Here is a 20,657-nt window from a genome sequence, read left to right as displayed (position 1 = left end):
CAGTTTCAGTTAACACGTGCGCTTGTGGATTTGAAATTGTAGGGTTCGTCTCAAAAAATGAAATGAGAAATCTTGCGCTGTACGTAGAACCTTCGTTTAAGGATAAGCCTACGGTACTAGTCTTTCGTTAAAACCGGTTTGATCTTGACAACGTGTTATCGACAATCGGACCTTCCTATTTCAGAATTAATATTTTACAAAGTGTTAGTAGAACTTTCAAAGTTTAGTTTGTATACTAGTAACACATTGATCATGTTTATATTTTTAAAATAAAATATACTAACGTAGACAATGAACGTTTTCATTTCTTAATTTTATGTGTGTTAAAATCGACAAATTCAAATAAATATTCTGTCGTTTGGAAAGGGTAAAGTTAGTTAGTTAGAGCATATTGATTTAAGAGGAAACAGGTGCATGTGCAAGGGGAGGGTATTGGGGGTCGAAACCTTTACCTGCCCAAGCTAAAGAACAATTGAAATATATTTTCTGCAATCTAATTAAAATTAGCTCCACAATTACATGTGGATCTAACACCAGCCAGTTGGAGCTCATGTCCACCAATCAAAACCTTACTTGCAGAATCCTGCCAGTGATTTAAAAATAATTTGAAAACATTCCGAATTATCCTGAGGGTATACATGTTACGAATGTCTTAAAACATGTTTTATTTTATAAAATAAATAATTTGTAATGTAAAACTGAAGACTAATGTTGTTTTTTTTATTGTTTTTTTTATAAATAAATAATTTTTAATGTAAAATTGAAGACTGATAACCCACCCCGTACGTATTGGTATGGTTCGCTGTACTGCGGCCACTAAAATAGACTCGCCTGATATTTTTAGAATTTGTATGCTCCCAAATAACGTTATAAAAGGCGAAGTGTGATTGGTCAATATTTAAATTATTATTTACAGACGAAATGTTACCTGGACATTGGGGACTACGCAGTTTTTTGTGTGGTTTTTTTTTTTTTTTTTTTTTTTCTTTTTTCTTTCTTTCTCACTAAGACAGGATCGAAGTCGCAGTAACCCTATTGGCTAATTAACCAGCCAGTCAACATCGTTAGATAATCAACCAAGATAGGACACCACTAATTATCGCCTATTTTTTTGCAACACTCTCATTGGTCCAATCCAGCCAATCACGGATCAAGAACCCCACTACACCTAACTGTAAATAAACTGCACGAATTTGTCTTTGCACCCGCACCATGTTTTTGTTGTTGTTTTTTTCATTACTGATGCATTCCATCCTAGCTAACTAAGGTAAGTCAACTAGGGTTCCAGAAGCAAAGACATGCAGGAAAACCGATACCCAACTATCCAGATAGCCTGAAGACAAACCAAGTAAGCCTACTAAAATCCTATATTTAGGGGGCGGGAATCAAAATTCTTCAAACTAAGTACCTAGATCGGTGCATATATGTATACAATTGCTACTTGCCACCGTTAGTTTCGTTTTATTGCATTGGTAATAAAGTTAAGTATGCCAAGCACTAGGCTTTTAAACCAATACCTACACTATAAGGGTTTAACCTTTCAAATTAGATAGCTAGGCTAGTTTAACTCCCCCTCCGTCATTGTATTCAATGCTATACAAGGACGGAGGGGGATGGGTGGTCATGAATGACCGTTGAACTCACTAGAATAGGCCTTTTTACCCATTTCCGATTGTTCTGACCGCTTTTCTGGTTTTGAGTTGAACTGTCGACTGCCTTCTTTGCGGTCATATTATTTGTTTTTGGGAAACCCAATGTAAGGCCATCAATTCCTATATAAACTTTCCCATGCTAGCACGGGTTACACAAAGCGAATGGAGTAACACAACAGAAACAAATTGTGGCTTAGGAATAGAGTGTCTTTTCCAACAAGACAAAGGAAAGCACTTCTAGTAGGCACGTGTGCACGTCAAAACAGCCTCCTGCTCAAGCAAAGTTTTTCTTCTTGTTTTCTCAAAATATTGCGCGTGAGAGCATGACTCGATTCTTTTTATAAACTTCGGTCGCCAGTCTAGATCCCCCCCCCCCCCCCCCCCCCGCTAGAATTCCTACACATACGCATGTCCAGAATAAACGGGTATTTGTTTCTTTTATCTTCTTGTTTTTTCGTTGAGAGCATTCGACCCTTCGACCCAAACATCCCAGGCGAGAGCTCTACCGACCGACCTGCAGACATTTCTAAATTAAACGGGGTGGAGTGCAATGAATGACGAACTACATTCATTTTCTGACGAACAGTATTAGTACCAAACAGCTTTATAGGATTCCAAACAAATCATAAAGCAATTTTGTTTTTACGAACATTACAACTAATATTATTGTGAGTAGAGTGATGGACATACATGGCGAAAAGGGTACAGGCCAGCTTATTTTGCTTTAATATCTCCATCGTTTTTGCCCTAATTCGAAGATTTGCTCCAGCACTGGGTGAGGTGGGGTGGGATGAGGTGGGGGTGTCTCTTATGTTTATATTGTTTTATGTCGGTTGTTACGGTGTAGTTAATAATTTGATTAACGCAGTGTTCAAAGGACCACGTGCTTACCTGCAAAAAAACGTTATCATAGCGCTATCAAACGTTACACAGGGGAATTAATATGCCAAATTTTGCGTTACGTAATTGCTAAATGACCTCAACATCAACCTAATTTAAATCAGTTCTTTCTTTCAATTCACCTTAGAAATCCTATTTGTAGATGAGATATAAGCCATTTTGCATCAGGTTATTTCACTTGCGTTCAGCCTAAGGCTTGTTTAGCTACTTGCATATTTTGGCTAATGGTGTTTTGATTGGACGAATAAAATGTGCAATTGACACGTGCTACCGTTCACTTTGGTTTCGTTAAATCTAACGAAGACGTTTGTAAAAGTTTTAAAATAAAGGCGTAGGGGCGAATTGCTTGGTTTGCTAGTGTTTTATTTAGAATTTTGTTTGTTTAACCAATCAAAATAAGACAATCTTGTATTTGGTATACAATTACCAGTCGTGAAGCATACGCTGAAAGTTGAAACAATCCAAAAATCCTTTTAGGGAACTACATTCTTTGAGTCATCGCATTTCAGCTGGACGCTCCATCCACTGAAATATAATTATGATGCATCAATCTCCCTGAACAAAATGAATGAATAGTATTAATTAAAATATTAGATCAAACTTCATTTGAGTCATCTTCACAAGTCACGGATCCTATTCCTTACGGACTCCATTCGTGTTTACGGAGTAACCTCACGGTCTTTAACCTCTGGTTACGAAGATGCATTTAGTCGGCAAAAGGTGGTTGTCAGGACAACATTAGTTAGTATGCTACTGTGATAACGTCATAATAGACTGATTCAGACGTTGCAGGACTGTCGCAATAACACAGCTTTGGCTATGCCGTTCCAGACAACCCAAACCTTAGTCCATCTTCTACAAAGGAGCCATCACATTAAGTCGGCAACAGACTGATGATATTGTATGAGGAAGGAAGGAAGGAAATGTTTTATTTAACGACGCACTCAGCACATTTTATATATGAGAATGGAGCCTATGGCACATCGCGACTTTAGGTGGCGCTGCATCACCAAGCTAAAGCTGAGCTCAATCATGTCTACTAGTAATAATATACCAAATGAAATGAATGAATGGATGGATGGATGAATGAATGAATGAATGAATGGATGGATGGATGAATGAATGAAAGAATGAATGTTTTACTACACCCCAGCAAAAAAACAAGACAAAACACATTGGTGTCAAACGTAAGCATATGAATATCATTTTACTAACTAGATACAAAGTTCAATGACACCACTAGAGCACATTGATTTATTATTCATCAGCTGTTTGTAATTTTTTATTCGTCTCAGAGGAAACCTGCTACATTTTTTCCTTTTTCCATTAGTAGCAAGAGATCTTTTATATGCACTCTCTAAAACCAAATGTTTGACATCCAATAAACGATAATTAAGAAATCAATATGCTCTAGTGGTGTCGTTAAGCAAAACAAACTTTTCCTTTCCAACAGACAGGATAGCACACACTAAGACCTTTGATATACCAGTCGTGGTAAACTGAATGGGACGAGGAAAACCCCAGTTATAGAAAAAGTCCACAGAAAAGGTTCTATCCTCGTGCGAGCGCTCTACAGGTAGTACTAAACCAAATAACTTCCGGCTGGGTCAAAGTCGGAGGCGTACTCATCTTTTGATAGAGAAGTTAATATCACAAGTCCTGTGATTGGTGATAAAATTTAATGTCAGTGTGTTGATTGTGAAAAAAACAGTTTTATCTGGGCAAAAAATGTATGCAGTACCACTGTGCCAAGTAGCTTTGTGTTTGTAACATGTATGGGGTACCTGTAAATAAAAGTACTCAAATTTTGTGCGGAACTAGGGTAGTCATAGACGCTACCCGTTATCTCTGAAATGAGCAGGTTGACACCCCCCCCCCCCCCCCCCAATGTTTTCTAATTCACTTTAAGGGTGAGGGGTGGTAGTATTTATATCCGTGGTGTTTATGTCGATAGATACTCTGCAGGTAGGAGTTTTATCCACATATATTACTATTGTCGTCTATGGGTTTTGATTTGGTAGTATACACCCTACAGACTGAGTGAGATCCCACCGCCTTGTCAGATGGATACATGTCCCACTGGACACAGGCTCATCTTGGGAAAAACAGATATCGATGTTGTGCCCACAACAGGTGTGACTGGACAGTATCGTGATAGAAACATCTTGAAAATTACCTACACCCACAGAGCCGTCGGAGATTGGTGGTACCCATCGCTACAACCCCCCCTACCCATGCAAAAATAGAATGCATCTATTAGTATACATCTACGATTAAAAAACATTCAAGTAGAATCCTAAAACATCAATGTACTTTATTTCAATAATATCAGTTGAATGAGATATACCTACGGCATGCTACACTCTTAAAGGGACTATTCTGAGTGTTCAGCTCTAGCAAGACTTCTGGCTGTTTTCATTCTTTTTCCTATTTGTTTAACTTTAAAACGCTATCTTATTTTAACATATTTAAAATATAAAGCATGTTTTAATAATTTAAAAATATTTCATAAACTTTTTAAAATGGCTACAAACTCAGGATAGTCCCTTTAAATTATTTATGGTTTCCATGTAGTAAGTTTAGAGTTTGCGTATACTCAGAGCAGGCCCGTAGGCCCAAAATATTTACTTTTTTTTCCTACATATGATTCATATGGACCTGTAGCCAGCCAGCCACACAGTCAATCGATCTCACCCAACGATTGGCTCAAGAGCTGATTACACGGACAGTGGTCAAGTGTTCGTTGCATAGTTCCCTAGAGCGAATTTTTGGCGGCTTTAATCTAAAGTTTTAAGTACACCCAACTCTTTCGGCGTGATAATTATATTGCCTATTCGTATTAGCATGCGTAAACTGCAGATAGCATCACAGGCTCTGGGCTTGTTCACTTTCTACGGCCCTGGTCATTTGGTTCAAACATTTGCAGGGGCGGTCATGGATAGGTTTTTTTTAACCTACCTAAAATATATATCACATATTGCTCTGTTACTTTTTATTTTATTACTTTTTATTTATATATAAATAGCATATGTGAAATTATTATCAGTCCGTAATATTTGTGATCCAGTCTTTAATTATTTAAATTTAAACATAAAGTGTGATCCCCTACCTTTAAGCCACCGGTATTTGCCACCCTGGATCTGCCCCTGACAATTTGTGAATTTGCTCAAAATGGTGTACCGACAGTTGTCTTCAGTTGCTTCATGTAATCTCGGTGCAGGTATGTACGTTCATATTGTTAGTCTATGATTATTTGACATTTTAAATTAAAAATTGTTTAAATGTTTTAACAATAATTAATCTTAAGTCTCTTAAGTATCACAGTTAATATATGACCTATGTAAGTTTATCTGCAAAAGCCAATTCATGACCACCACCATCCCCACACCCCACCACAATATGTTGTTTTTAATTGGCATCTTTCTTAATTTTTAATAAGACATTTTAATACCTCTCCAAGTATACACATGATTTCAGACTACGCACACACACACACATACAAACATACACACGCACACGCACACACACATACATACATACATACATACATGCATCAGTATATATATATATATATATATATATTATATATATATATATATATATATATGCCTCAATAGCTCAGAGCGCATCGTGGTTAGTTTGGCAATTTGCGGGCGATTCGGTGTCATAGGTTCGAGTCCCAGCAACGGCATGGGACAGTTTGTGAGGCCAGAAAGGATTTAATTATCCCCTGCACCAGTGCGTTAATATCTATGTACGTAACAGTCAACCTCGACATGCATACAATATATAGATATCATACATCAATACATACATACATAACCTGTACACATACTTGTATATACACACACTTTTCCACATGCACACACACACCACAACACATAGAGAGAGAGAGAGAGAGAGAGAGAGAGAGAGAGAGAGAGAGAGAGAGAGAGAGAGAGAGAGAGAGAGAGAGAGAGAGAGAGAGAGAGAGGAACGCTTGCGAGCTGCATCAAAGAGCCCACCGGTTTACCTAATTCCTGGTTGGATCCCTCACTTCAACATACATGTATTGAGTTATTCATAAAAAAAACCCCGTATGTAACCACATTGGATATTTTACACAGTCTCCCCCTGCAATTTCTGTTTCAGAAATCAATTTTATATATAAAAAGGCTGTGAAATTTAAAATTTTAACCTTTATTCTTCCAGCAAGAGTTTTTTTTATTATATTTATCACTTACAATGTAATATAATGTAATGAGTGTGCTATTTTTACCGATGCAGTGATAGTTATAAATTACCTCGGCACCTTTTTCCTTTTCAAACAAGCTACAAACAATTCATTGGAACCTTGCAATATATGAGGGTTTTTTCAGATACACTTCAGATTTTAGCGCAAAAAAATTATGGAAAAAACCCTAAAATGAAATGTCAATCACATTTAAGCAGTGTATGAGGAGGAAACAATTTGACTGTTTGTGGATGTGTTGAGGCCAATCCAGGTCCAACCAGCATGAAGCCATTTCCCGATGCTTTCTATGATAGTGAAACATCACAAACTGACACATGTCGAATGCGAAAATGTGTGACCTGTCCTGATTTCAAGCAAATCAGCTGCCAGAAATGGCGTTCTATTATAGGAAGAAACTCCAAAATTTTGCATTTGCCAGACAATCAAGATGCACTATGTGCAATCAGAAGACTCTTTCCCATATACAGCTTACATGTTTTGCTATTCCAACATCAGTCTGTCCATCTTGTCTCAGAAATGTGGTCAATCCAGACTCCAAACATAACTTCTTTGACAAACAGAAGTCCCAGATTAAAGAACAGCTAGAAAGAGCATTATATATTCGAAAAACCAGGTCTGAACAAAAAGATCCAAATTTAATTCACAGTCCTTCAGACATTATCAAGAAGAAAGATGCACCTTCATTAAACATCAACAAACTAATATCTCCACATCGAAGGAAATGCACTGTGATAAAAATAAAATCAGCAAGTATTAATCATGATGATCCATTTGCAATGCTTCTGCGATGAGGTCCACAGGAAGAGAAAGAAAGAAAGAAATGTTTTATTTAACGACGCACTCAACACATTTTTATTTACGGTTATATGGCGTCAGACATATTATGGTTAAGGACCATTACATGGGCTACTCTTTCCGATTAGCAGCAAGGGATCTTTTATTTGTGCTTCCCACAGGCAGGATAGCACAAACCATGGCCTTTGTTGAACCAGTTATGGATCACTGGTCGGTGCAAGTGGTTTACACCTACCCATCGAGCCTTGCGGAGCACTCACTCAGGGTTTGGAATCGGTATCTGGATTAAAAAACCCATGCCTCGACTGGGATCCGAACCCATTAGCTACCAGCTTGTAGTCCGATGGCTTAACCACTGCGCCACCGAGGCCGGTCCCACAGGAAGAGGTTTAGCCCGTGGTTTGGAATCACTTGGTCTTGAAAACGACGACTTCAGCTCATGAGCGGATTCGGAAATAAGTGAAATGAGTTCAAATGATGAATCAAATTGTTCCTATGATCAATAATAAATTTATTTTCATTCATTAACCTTTCTTTTACATTATATGTCTTATGAAATGCTATACCTCAAGTACATTTTTTATTTTTTGCTAAAAATCAGTGACATGTGTTGGTAGATTAATGAGAAAAAGAGATAAATTAATTAAACAACTTCAAATGGAAGTAACAAAAACTTGCCAGAAATGTAAACAATAACATTTTAAATTGCATAGTATTTTAACATTTAGCATCGATATCTAAAAAGAAAACTGCAGGGGGAAACCATCTGAAATATCCAATGTGTAACGTGGTATGTTATCATATGATGATTTAATTTTTATTTTGATGTAGTAAAGTTTACATTTAAAATGGTGCATGATACAATGACACATGATATAACGCATGTGAAGTCAGAAAATGTTATACCGTTGAGACACTCATCTGATCCACATCTACTGTGCGTACAAAACACGATGGTCGATCAGCCTGTTTTCTACACTTATTCCATATATAGCTTTAGTGTTTTTGACGCAGTATGACATACTTTTTTTATGCACCAAGACTGGTGTATCAAAGGTCGTGGTATGTGCTATCCTGCCTGTGGGATGGTGCATATAAAAGATCCCTTGTTTCTAATAGAAAAATGTAGCGGGTTACCTCTCTGAGACTATATGTCAAAATTACCAAATGTGTGACATCCAATAACCGATTAATAAATCAATGTGCTCTAGTGGTGTCGTTAAACAAAACTAAATTGACACTTCTATACTTCTTTGAGATATCTCCCGTCCCCAAACATTAAACAAATTTCTTTTTAAGTTGTTCTGCTCTGAACATGTTCGTTCTTTGAAATACCCCATATTGAATAGTTCTCAAGGTTTCAGTCGTGAGTGTTAAAAAGGAAATCTCTCCACAAAAGAAATAATCCCAAATACACCCCCCCCCCCCCCCCCCCCCCCCCCCTAGAAGAATTCGGGAGCACCATTACGGACTGTGATAGAAGAGAATGGTGGTCCAATCGACCCTCGGATTTTTGTATGTACAATTGTTGTTGAATAGCTTTTCATGTAACTCTTTTTTCTATTAAATTGTATATTATATAGAATTTTAACAGTTTGGTACGACATTTTATCAACAGACAACATAATGTGATAATGTGCAAATTTTCAATGCGCTTTGTTGCAGGTTGCACACCCTCATTATTACTCCATGCACGTCAATACAATTTCAATGTCAGAATTATGCAAGTCAATACAATTTCAAATGTCAGAATTATGCAAGTCAGTACAATTTCAATGTCAGAATTATGCTGAGAATGTATTCTGAGAAAAATACAATATCCAGAGGGTCTTACGACTACAAATTTTAGGGAGTACTCTCCTTTAATAACTACCGTGACCCCCCCCCCCCCCCCCTCCTCCCAAAAAACAACAACAACACTTAGGTCAACCACGAACATTTTTTGTTAGCTATGCTTATGCCAAAAACACAGCCTCATGTTGCTGTTATACATGTAGCAGTATACCAGTTGCACATTTGTTATCAGTTAGTACTGACTAAAACAAGCAACTTCAAACCATTGGCTTATTTAAATATATACTACAGAGACCAACCCAGTGCCGGATTTATAAGGGGGCAATTGCCCCGGGCGCCCCTGATATTAAAATCACCAGGATGACCAAAAACACTCCGAATGTATAAAAATGGATAAGCTAAACAATAAAATCTAAGTAAAGTATGATGTCAGTTATCAAAAACGGCTCTAATAGTCAAAACTATGCCTTAGTGTTTAAAAACTAGGTTAAGCAGTGAACTGTTGTGTCGGGTTGTAGCTCAGCGGTAGAATGGGCGTTGGGACTCAAATACACTGGGTGCGTTGCGTGCGTGCGTGCGGTGATTCTACTCAAATTAAAATACACTTTCCAATGAAGTAATGAATGAGTTAATGAATTATTGAATGTTTAACAACATACCAGCACTAAACATACATTGACTGTTTGATTTGGTTTGGTTTCTTTAACGACACTACTAGAGCACATTGATTCTTTAATCATCGGCTATTGGATGGACTCACAGGCCAGATTTGTTGCCTCTCTCTGTTATGGAGTGGACAGGACTGCAGGAAATCCTGTGGTGTTTGGTCATCTTTTCCACAATCACAGAGAGCAGAAATGATTCCACCACATTTACAATGAAAGTATTTATACCTTGATGCTAGTGAAGTGCTTCATTCAGTCTACATGAGCTCCATGGTCGATTGTCCTTGGTGGACGCGTTTGGTTTTTCCCGTCCTATACGACTGGTATATCACACGCCGTGGTAGGTGCTTTTCCGACTAAGGAAAAACAAATCAGCCACCAAATGCTTTTCTCATTTGATGTCCCTTTTTCGAATATTTTGATGTCTTAACTTCACACCACAGTCCTTGTAGGCTTATAGCCTCAACTACAAGACAAACGTTTGTCTCTCACGCCCATTGTTTTAGGGTAGCATTCCTGGAGAAAATTTGAGAAAGCTGTTCACTCTTGGAGCGAGATTTAGATATTTAAAGGGATATACCCTAGTTTTTAAGCACTAAGGCTTATTTGTTTTTACTATTAAAGCCGTTTTTGATAACTGAAATCATACTTTACTTAGATTTTATTGTTTAGATTATCCATTTCCGTACATTCGAAGTGTTTTTGGTCATTCTGGTGTTTTCAATATCATAAAATGCAATTCTCATATTTTTAAAAACACACGTGCGTCTGCGAGGTAACAGTTATGGAGTCGAGTTTTAGTCGATTTTTAAAGTGTATTTCACCATTTCAAAGTCACAAACTCATGTTTCACTCAATTGTAACTTTATCCAAATGTATTACAGGTTTATAGATTAACTAAACTGTGTTAATTTTGATGAGCTGAAACTAGGTTCTGTCCCTTTAATAGAACGTACGATCACCTGAGGAGCGATGGGTCGCAGGATCGATCGCCCTCAATGGACCCTAGTTTTTATCCCGTCCCAACCAATGTTCGAGGTGTGCTAATCTATCTATGGCAAATATATAAAATATCCCTTGCTGCTTTATCATTAAGAATATCCAATGTGGCGGCATCGGCCCAAATGTCGAAAGAATCATAATATATTAAACATAAAATAGGAAAGAAATGTTTTATTTAATGACGCACTCAACACATTTTATTTACGGTTATATGGCGTCAGACATATGGTTAAGGACCACACAAATATAGAGACAGGAAACCCGCTGACGCCACTTCATGGGCTACTCTTTTCGATTAGCAGCAAGGGATCTTTTATATGCACCATCCCACAGACAGGATAACACATACCACGGCCTTTGATATACCAGTCGTGGTGCACTGGCTGGAGCGAGGAATAGCCCAATGGGTCCACCGACGGGGATCGATCCCTGACAGACCGCGCACCAAGCGAGCGCTTTACCACTGGGTTACGTCCCGCCCCACATAAAATAAAATAGTGTTTTTACAAAATATAATATTCTTTTCCTTTATAGAGCGCTGTTTGAAATACCGGTATTTTCTATTATTCAGGACACTCTTTCACAGAAATATGAGATTATATCGTCTGTAAGCCCAACGTTTCCCTCTGAATGTTCTTTGTTGTAGCCAGTTGTTCTGTTTTATACTGTCATAGGCTGGACATCTTTGCAGTATATGTTTTGCGGTTTTGTTTCCATAAGGCTTGCAGAGGGGCAGGATGTAGTCCGCTGGCAAAGAGCTCATTTGATGCACGGTCGGTCTGGGATCGATCCCCGTCGGTGGGCCCATTGGACTAGTTCTTGTTCCAGCCAGTGCACCACGACTGGTATATCAAAGGTCATGGTATGTGCTACCCTGTCTGTGGGATACTACATATAAAAGATCACTTGCTACTAATCGAAAAATGCACCGGGTTTCCTCTCTACAACTATTTGTCAAAATTGCCAATTTAATGTTTGACACCCAATGGCCGATGATTAATAAATCAATGTGCTCTAGTGGTGTTGTAAAACCCCCCAAAACAAACGTTAACTTTCTTCTTGCAGAAATCTGACATGATGGTTCCAGAGCATGTCCGTGTGTTTGCAGTATTTACGTTTTGCTGGCAGAATGCTGTTCTACAGAACATTCGTATGTTGATATGTATAATTTTAATCCAACTGTCAGTTGTTAAAAATAATTTAAATGACATCTATCTATCTATCTATCTATCTATATATCCATATATAAATCTATCTATCTATCCATCCATCTATCTATAAATCAATCTATCCATCTATCTATAAATCAATCAATCAATCAATCAATCAATCAATCAATCAATCAATCAATCAATCAATCAATCCATCCATCCATCCATCCATCCATCCATTCATCCATCCATCCATCCATCCATCACTGTCTTATTGTTTGTTTCAGATTGTGGGGGCCTTGCCGACATCACGTTTCTGATCGACGACTCGGACAGCACCAAACGTCCCGTCCCGGGTAACATGACGGTCGTCCAGTACGCTCCCGGTGTCGTGGATTTCATTCAGACCTTTATTGACAACACCGACTTAGGAAACGTCCGCATTTCGCTTCTCCTTTTCAGCGACACGGCTCGCATTTTAACCGGATTCACCGACAACTCGGCAGTATTGAGCAACGCACTGAGCTCGTTTATTCCCGAATTTCAGGGAACTCACACTGCAGAAGGAATTCAGCTCATTGCTCAACAGTTTTCAAATTTAGGTCGTGTTGGGGTTTTACGTTCAGCCATAATACTGCTTGATGGCTCATCTCAGGTAAAATAGTCTCAAATTCTTCATTTGAAGATTCTTAGAATGGTGGTAGTGGTGGTGGTAGTAGTAGTAGTGGAGGAGTGTATTTATTTATTTATTTATCGCCAATAAGGACAACATCTATGTTTTCCAGACGAAGTTTTATATAAAAAGAGAGGATACTCAAAAACAGGATTGTTCAAGAAAACGAAAACATGCAAAAACCCGTACTTGAATTTAAAACGAAATAAAGTTAATGAACACGTTCAATTAATATACTGGCGTGATTGTTCTTTCTTCTTTCTCCTAAAATGTAAAATGTCCTTTGAACAGTTGTGTACTATAAACACACAGATTACATGCATGTGTCACGACTTTCTTTGTCAGAATATTGTATGGCACAGTCTGACATAGCAAACACAAATAAAGATGTTGACTTAATTGTCCTTCCTTTTCCCCATTGAAAGTAATAACAGTAACTAGAAACTAGAACACAATCGCACAATATAAATAATCTTGTAAGAAACAATAGAAACTTAAGTCATCTCCCATTCTCTAGATTTTTGCCATTCTGGTACAACTTTTATGCGAGTAGATTTTTGAGTTGGAATAGAATCCACCACGGTTTCACAAGTATTGTGTGCGTCGACTTCACGAAACTCAGTACTGTGATCTAAATGAATGTTGTCAAGGCATGGTTCGTCTGTAAATTCACCAAGTAGATCAGGAGACTCCATGCAGCCAAGGTGACCACTTGAGTCAGTGACGTTGTCTCGCTTACTAAGACCCCTGATAGGTCCCGTGGGTGAGGTAGCTAGGGTAGTCGGTACAACTGGGTAGCAATTGGACCGGTGTACATCATAAGTCTTAGAACGGAATTGTGACTTAGAGAACTTTCTCACTTGGCAGTGGTCATCGGAGAGAGCTGTAATCATATATTTGTCTCTAGCTCGAGTCTTGTCCCGGTCTCCTTTAAGAAAGACCAAGTCGCCTATCTGGAGCTGACTGCTGGTTATTTTAGGGTTTCCATGTGCTTTCAATTTGCTACTGTATGGATGATTTTTTAGTCTTAACAGGTGTTGTTGCAGAATGACCTGTCTGTCTGAAATTGGTAATTGTTCACCTGTTAACTGATCACGCTGGGTAAATACCTCCCGTGCTGAAAGTCCAAATTTCTGAATCCTGGTGTTTATGTTGGCTGTTGCTAGAGCCAGTGTAACTTTGGACAGCTGTCCGCCCTCAGGGGATAAATGCAAACACTCTAAGCCAAGTTCTTCTATGGCTCGTTCTGCTACAGGGTTCTTGTTTGGATTCTTTGGTGATCCGACTTCCACGGTTATACCATACTGGCTTAAAACTGGGTCCTTGGCAAGGGAGACAAAGCCTGGAGCTGGGTCAGCTCTGATAGTTGTACCACCGTCACCTGAGTGGCGAAAGTCTGCACATAATGTGAGGATGGCTTCTCGGAGGTGATCATGCTTCTCACTCTCAAAGAAGCATGTGAGGGTGAATGATGACACAGTCTCTCGAAGCACAACAATTAACTGTCTGTAGCGCTTCATTACGTCTGCGGCAAAAGAGACACCAATAGTTGCTGATGGAGCTGTTGTTGACTGTGGGTAAAGCTGGGATGGTATAGATTTCAGCGAAGTACAATGGTGACATGATGAGATGACTGAATGAAGAGCTTTGTCCAAGTCTAAGGCAAAGAAATACCGTGTAAAGACTTGCTTCATTTGATACAGTGAGGGATGATCAAATCGAATATGCATTGAAGTTAACAATCCATCCAACACAGATCGTGGAACCACAATACGCTCCCGGGTTGGCTGGAAAGGTTGTTCTGCAAAAACTACAAGTAAACCATCATTCGCAATGTTTACACCCTTCAGGTATCTCTTTACATCTGGTATGTTAGTAACTTTCTTTGAAGGGCGATTGCCTTGAGATAAGTGGGAGTGTGTCCGTCTCGGATCTGGACATTCTTGCTGAGTGGCTTGCCATGCAGCACGGCTAGTGAAAGGCATTCTTGTAGCACCTTCAATGACATCCTTGACAGACAGGCTGCGGATAACAGAGTCGGCTGTTTCTTGAATGAACTTACACACCTGACAACTGTGGTCAGAGCACTCAGTTGGGTGTCGACTGCAGAAATCAGATGGGATATTGGCTGCACCTGATATGTGTGTCACAGCAACATGGTAACGACTGACAATAGACAGAAATGTGGTAACCCGTGAACTCGCAGAAAATGCACCACAGCACAGTTTGTTATATGCTTGAACACAAGGACGTCTGTCATTCAGGATCCGAGTTTGATTAGATGAGGCTGTGATGAATGGAGAGAAATGTTTTACTGCAGCTGCTATAGCGAGGGCTTCAACTTCACATGGCAGCCAAGTTACCTGATGCTTCTTGAGTTTTGCACTGAAGAAGCCAGCCAGTAAGGATTTTCCGTCTCTGTAGACATATAATGTGGCTGCCAATCCACAGGTTTTCACAGATGCATCTGTGACTATCCATAAACAATCATTTGGTCTCGGAATTGTTATGGTCTTGTTGTCAGACAGGCTAGACTGAACCTTTAAGAATGATTCTGTTAAGTCATCTGTCCAAAGTATTTTATCTTTGGATTGTTTACCAGCTGTCGCTTTGTCTAACGGATGCAGTAAGTCTGCGTAGCCTGGGAGAACACGGCTGAGGGCCTTGCATGCACCGACGAAGGAACGTAATCCCTGTACTGTTGGCGGAGCTGATACTGCTGATAATGCAGCAATTTTGTGTGGGCTTGCATTCAAGGTGCCTTTGGACCAAATCCATCCGAGAATGTTAGTAGTCTTGGGGCAGATTATAGTTTTGGATGCTGTTAGTCTGAGGTTGTTACATTTTAATGCGGCTTGCACAAGGCTCCAGTTTGTTAAGGTTTCTTCGAGAGTGTTTCCACCACAGAAAAGATCATCTGCCAATTTGGCAACACATCCGCGTTGAATCAGGTCGCCAAACACCCTGGGCATCAGTTCCTCAAGATAGGTTTCCGAGCCGGGCATACCCATGGTGCAGCGGGTGTATACTCTGATACCTTTGAATGGGGTAGATACTCCACAAAAATTAATGGAATTATGGGATAGTGGAATTTGGTAAAATGCTTTTAGCAGATCTGTTTTGATGATATATTTCTACTTGGTCATTTGTGGTGTTGAGCACTCTTATAGTATGCCCAACAGAATGTACTTCTTGAACTGGTGGCCATGCTCTCTCCAATTTGCTGTTAATATTACTGGGACTGTCAAACCGGGGCTCTAAAGCCCACTTGGAATCAGTGTCCGCAGTCAAAGGTGTGGTAAGTTCAATGAATTCTCCTGGTAAGATGGCGGTTAGTCGTGAGGGTCGACTAAGTAGGAATGCCTGGTGTCACGGGGATTCTATAATTCCCGTAACTGAATAAAACACGATTATCAAAAGTATCTCTCCTAACTGTATATCTATTAGATCTCTCTGTAACAGGCTGTTAAACCCTAGTATGGCTCGTCTCTAGGTATGATCAGAGATACGATCTTATATAAGTATATATTATTATAGCCCGTTTAGCTCACTAGAAACACAACAAAACACAATACACTTTGGAATCTGTATTATCCTACGCTGACAAATGTACAGCCGTAGTAGTAAATTAATAACAGCAATAATAACAACCCAGAACTGATCACTTAATTAGTTAATCTCTAGGTGTCTAGTTACACAATATGCGAATCACTTCACCGTTACACCACACCCACACGTGTGATAATTGAGAAACGCTTACAGGAGAAGTTAGTTAATAAAGGAATTACAACACCATTCCTAACTGGTTAATTTTAAATTAACCCTTACTACTCGTTCAGTAACGTGTGATAATTGAGAAACGCTTCTTGGGGAACTTAATTAATAAAGGAATTACAGCTCTATTCCTAACGGGTTAATTTTTAATTAACCCTAACTACTCATTCAGTAACCTTGTAACACAGAATTAATACTTATCACAATAAAGACAATAACCTACAGTTTACCCAGGTCGTCTAGGATGACTGGCTAAGCTTTATATTACCAAATACTCGTATAATGTTAGAACAAGAAGTCTACGATTTACTTCGTCAGATGACCGAAGACACTGTCTAAAGAATATTGGTATAATACAGTATTAAAATATTTAAGTCACATCAATCACATCAAGGTTATACACAGAGCAGAAATGATATTTACCAAGTCCTAACGGACTACGTTCGTGATCCCCTGGAGCCGTCCTAATTCGTTCTCCTCGATATCTCTAAATCCTAGCTATTTATTCCAAAATCAGAAAACGCCTGGGGGTACAAGGCGGTACCTCCCCCTATCATCCTCTACTAGCGTCGATATATTTCTCTCTGATCGTCAGACTTACTGACGCCTTGGTCGCCAAAATCACGGACGTTGAAACCGCACTCGCAGAGGTATTACGTAACTACTCGCCACATGGCCTCCGCAGCTGGACTAAGTGCATATTGGAATGTCCGATCGTGCGAAGTATTACGTAACAAGTTGCCCACCTGGGCTACGGGCAATAAACTGCACACGGCCCTCTAACCACAATTAAAATCGCCACAGGCGAAACAAATTTAAGAGAATGTACCGTCACACCTGGGTACGTCATACTGAAGCCCGATTCTGTGCCTGGCGTCCATAGAATACGACCGATGAGTCCTTAATAACGATCTGTCTTTTGGCAGGACGAGTGGCAATGTCATTAGTAACATGAAAGGGATTACCAGCAAGAACATCTACATCAAGTTGTCTCACCACTAAGGCATCAAATCAAGTTGGAATGTTTTATCCTCTCTGGTCAGTTGACAATGAACTTCTCCTATGACATCCAGTGGTGTGACACCATCTGCTTGGCGTGCCATTTGAGATGCAGGACTTATTGGCAGTTTTATGCTTTGAGCAAAAGAAGCGCGTACCATATTGGTAATAGCACCGGTGTCCAAAGTCAAACGCACGGGATGATGTGTATAAAACGTGTTCAAGAATGGAGATTGTACGACATCCACCCGACGAACAGTTGGCTGATCAATGAGGGGATCATTGTCATTTTCAGACTGAAATTCATCTTCATCTGGTAGGCACTCCTCATCATCAGTGACAAAACGAGAACGACCATACATCAAACGTCTGTCGGATTCAGGAAGGTGTTTACAACTGCTTAAGTAATGGGTATTGTATGTGGGCCGGCCGGCTGCTTTACTCAAAGTACAGTTCTTTGATTGTTTCTGCCTGTGTGAACCCCTCTGTTGAAAAGCGGGGTACCTTTTACTATACGGTGAGAAGGATGCAGTGCGAAGGACTTTTGTGTCATCTATGCTACGTAGCTCATCCAACTGAGATGGAAGTGCTTGGGAAATCTCTGGTTTCAAGGAAGCAACAGATCGATTTCTGAGTTCTGTGCCGTACTTCTGCTGTACAAGTTGCGGAAGACCACTGTGAATAAGTTGGAGGCACAACACGAGCACAATGTTTTCAAGAGTTGGGTGTAAGATCTTCATCCGAAACAATGGCTTGTCCATGGTGCGTAATTCCACCATCCACAGTCAATAAATTATCCTCAATAAATGCCATTAAACGCTGATATAAGTCTTCAGGTCGCTCATCAGGTTGCAGTTTAATGTCACAAAGGTCAAGGAAATGTGCCCCCGTAGACTGGAACCCATAGTGCTGACGAATCTTTTGCCAGATATCGTCAAGAGAAGTGGAATTTTTTATTATCGAGTTGCGTGATATCACTGAACAATAATTAGCTATCTGTCCAAGCATGAGGTCGAGTTGAGCATTTTTTTGAGCAGCTGTTCTCCGTTGAGCCTCGGGTACAGATACATTATCGTTCCGAAATCCCCTTTCAGGATTAGCGGCGGTCTTTTTTGGTTGCCATGTGGTCCCTTTTGTTATGAACGGTGCGAAGTTATTGTCGAGCGACAAAATATACATTAAGTTTTGTTTCCAGTTTTCAAATGAATTAATGGTCTCATTTTCAGTGAGCTGCCATTGTTTGGGGGCTCTACTATTAGCCATGATTAATATGAAATATTGGTAAGTTAGTTAGATTTAACAGTTTGTCACAAATAACCACAGCGGAAGTTACGAGATCGTGTTTACCTCGACAACAGGAATGCTACCGTTTAATACATGTGCTTGAAATTTTGACAATGTTCTGTTGAATACTTCGTGTAATGTGAAAAGGTCAAAGATGTTGATAACATCGATTTCTTTGTGTTGAAATCTTCAAAGGCGTAAATTACAAACGCTGCCACCACGCCAATAAGGACAACATCTATGTTTTCCAGACGAAGTTTTATATAAAAAGAGAGGATACTCAAAAACAGGATTGTTCAAGAAAACGAAAACATGCAAAAAACCGTAGGGCCTACTTGAATTTAAAACGAAATAATGTTAATGAACACGTTCATTTAGTATAATGGCGTATTTATTTAGCATTATTTAATACTATTTTTAACTGGAAGTGTTTTGTGGAAATATTTTATTACACACATATATCTTCCATTTGATGTTAGTTGTATTCTTTTGATTATTAAATAAATATAGCAAAATGTTTTTTGTTTAAAAAAAACAAAACAAAAACACCCAAAAACCAACAAAAACCAACAAACAACCATCAGACGAAAATTACAATATATAAGTTTGTACATTGATATTTGTAACAAAAAAAGAGAAAGAAAAACAAAGAAAAACAAATAAAACATAAAAAACGATTCTGAACCAAAAACATCGCCCTCAACAACATAAAGTTTAAATATTCGTGCAGATAGATATTTTGTTCCAATAATGAATGATACACGTCGTACTGGCCCAATCAAAATGTCTTTTGTTTCTATTGTTTCGTGTACCAATGCATTATCGATGACACCACTCTTATGCTGCACGAAGGCAGATTGAAATATCCATAAAAGGTATTGATATTGAAGAGACGTAAGTTTATTAAGACTAATAATTTTGATTTGTGTTCAGCGTTATGAAACGACTGGGTGATAATACTTCATCTTAAGATTTATTATTTGGTTTTCATAATGTCTAAAACTGATTAAATACGATGTTTTTGTCACTATTCATCTTAAGACTTAACTTTCGTTCCAGCCAGTGCACCACGACTGGTATATCAAAGGCTGTGGTATGTGCTATACTGTCTGTGGGATGGTGCATATAAAATATCCCTTGCTACTCATGGAAAAATTTAGTGGATTTCCTCTCTAAGACTATATGTCAAAATTACCAAATATTTGACATCCAATAGCCGATGATTAATAAGTCAATGTGATCTAGTGGTGTCGTTAAACAAAACTAACTTTTTTAAATTTCCAGTTGTGTTCAGCGTTATGAAACGATTGGGTGGTGATACTTCATCTTAAGATTTATTATTTCGTTTTCAGAATGTCTAAAACTGATTAAGTACTATGTTTTTGTCCCTAGGCCTACTATTCATCTTAAGACTTAACTAGCCACCCATCATTTTCTGTCTGTGTTTTGTCTCCAATCAGAATGTGGCCGCCGCGTCCACACAGGCCGCTGCCGCCGAGTCTCAGGGCATCAACCTCGTGTCGGCCGCTTTCGACATTCCTATCCCCATTCCCGAACTCCAGATGTTGTCGCAGGATCCAGCGGAGGCATTTAAAGTGACGAGCGACGTGTTGCTGTCCACACTACTGAGGAACATCACGGCAATCGTGTGTCCAGGTATACAAACTCAACTCGGCCAACACTAGTTGACATTCGCACCAAAATAATTAACGGTACACTTGATAAAACAAATCA

The 20,657-nt window shown here is 39.1% G+C and overlaps 1 protein-coding gene across 1 annotated transcript in view; it reads left to right on the top strand.

The window, feature by feature from the left end:
- Positions 1-5,723: 5,723 nt before the first annotated feature.
- LOC121368622 overlaps positions 5,724-20,657 on the top strand; it is a 57,411-nt gene continuing 42,477 nt past the window's right edge. The window contains exons 1-3 of the mRNA XM_041493361.1: positions 5,724-5,772; positions 12,481-12,848; positions 20,384-20,579. Coding sequence (XP_041349295.1) covers positions 5,724-5,772; positions 12,481-12,848; positions 20,384-20,579 — 613 coding nt within the window. The remainder of the gene's footprint in view (positions 5,773-12,480; positions 12,849-20,383; positions 20,580-20,657) is intronic.

This window comes from Gigantopelta aegis, chromosome 3 (assembly GCF_016097555.1).
Source record: "Gigantopelta aegis isolate Gae_Host chromosome 3, Gae_host_genome, whole genome shotgun sequence".
In the NCBI taxonomy this organism is placed as follows: domain Eukaryota; kingdom Metazoa; phylum Mollusca; class Gastropoda; order Neomphalida; family Peltospiridae; genus Gigantopelta; species Gigantopelta aegis.
The sequence above is the reverse complement of the archived record's forward strand: the minus strand, read 5'-3'. Positions and strand labels throughout refer to the sequence as shown.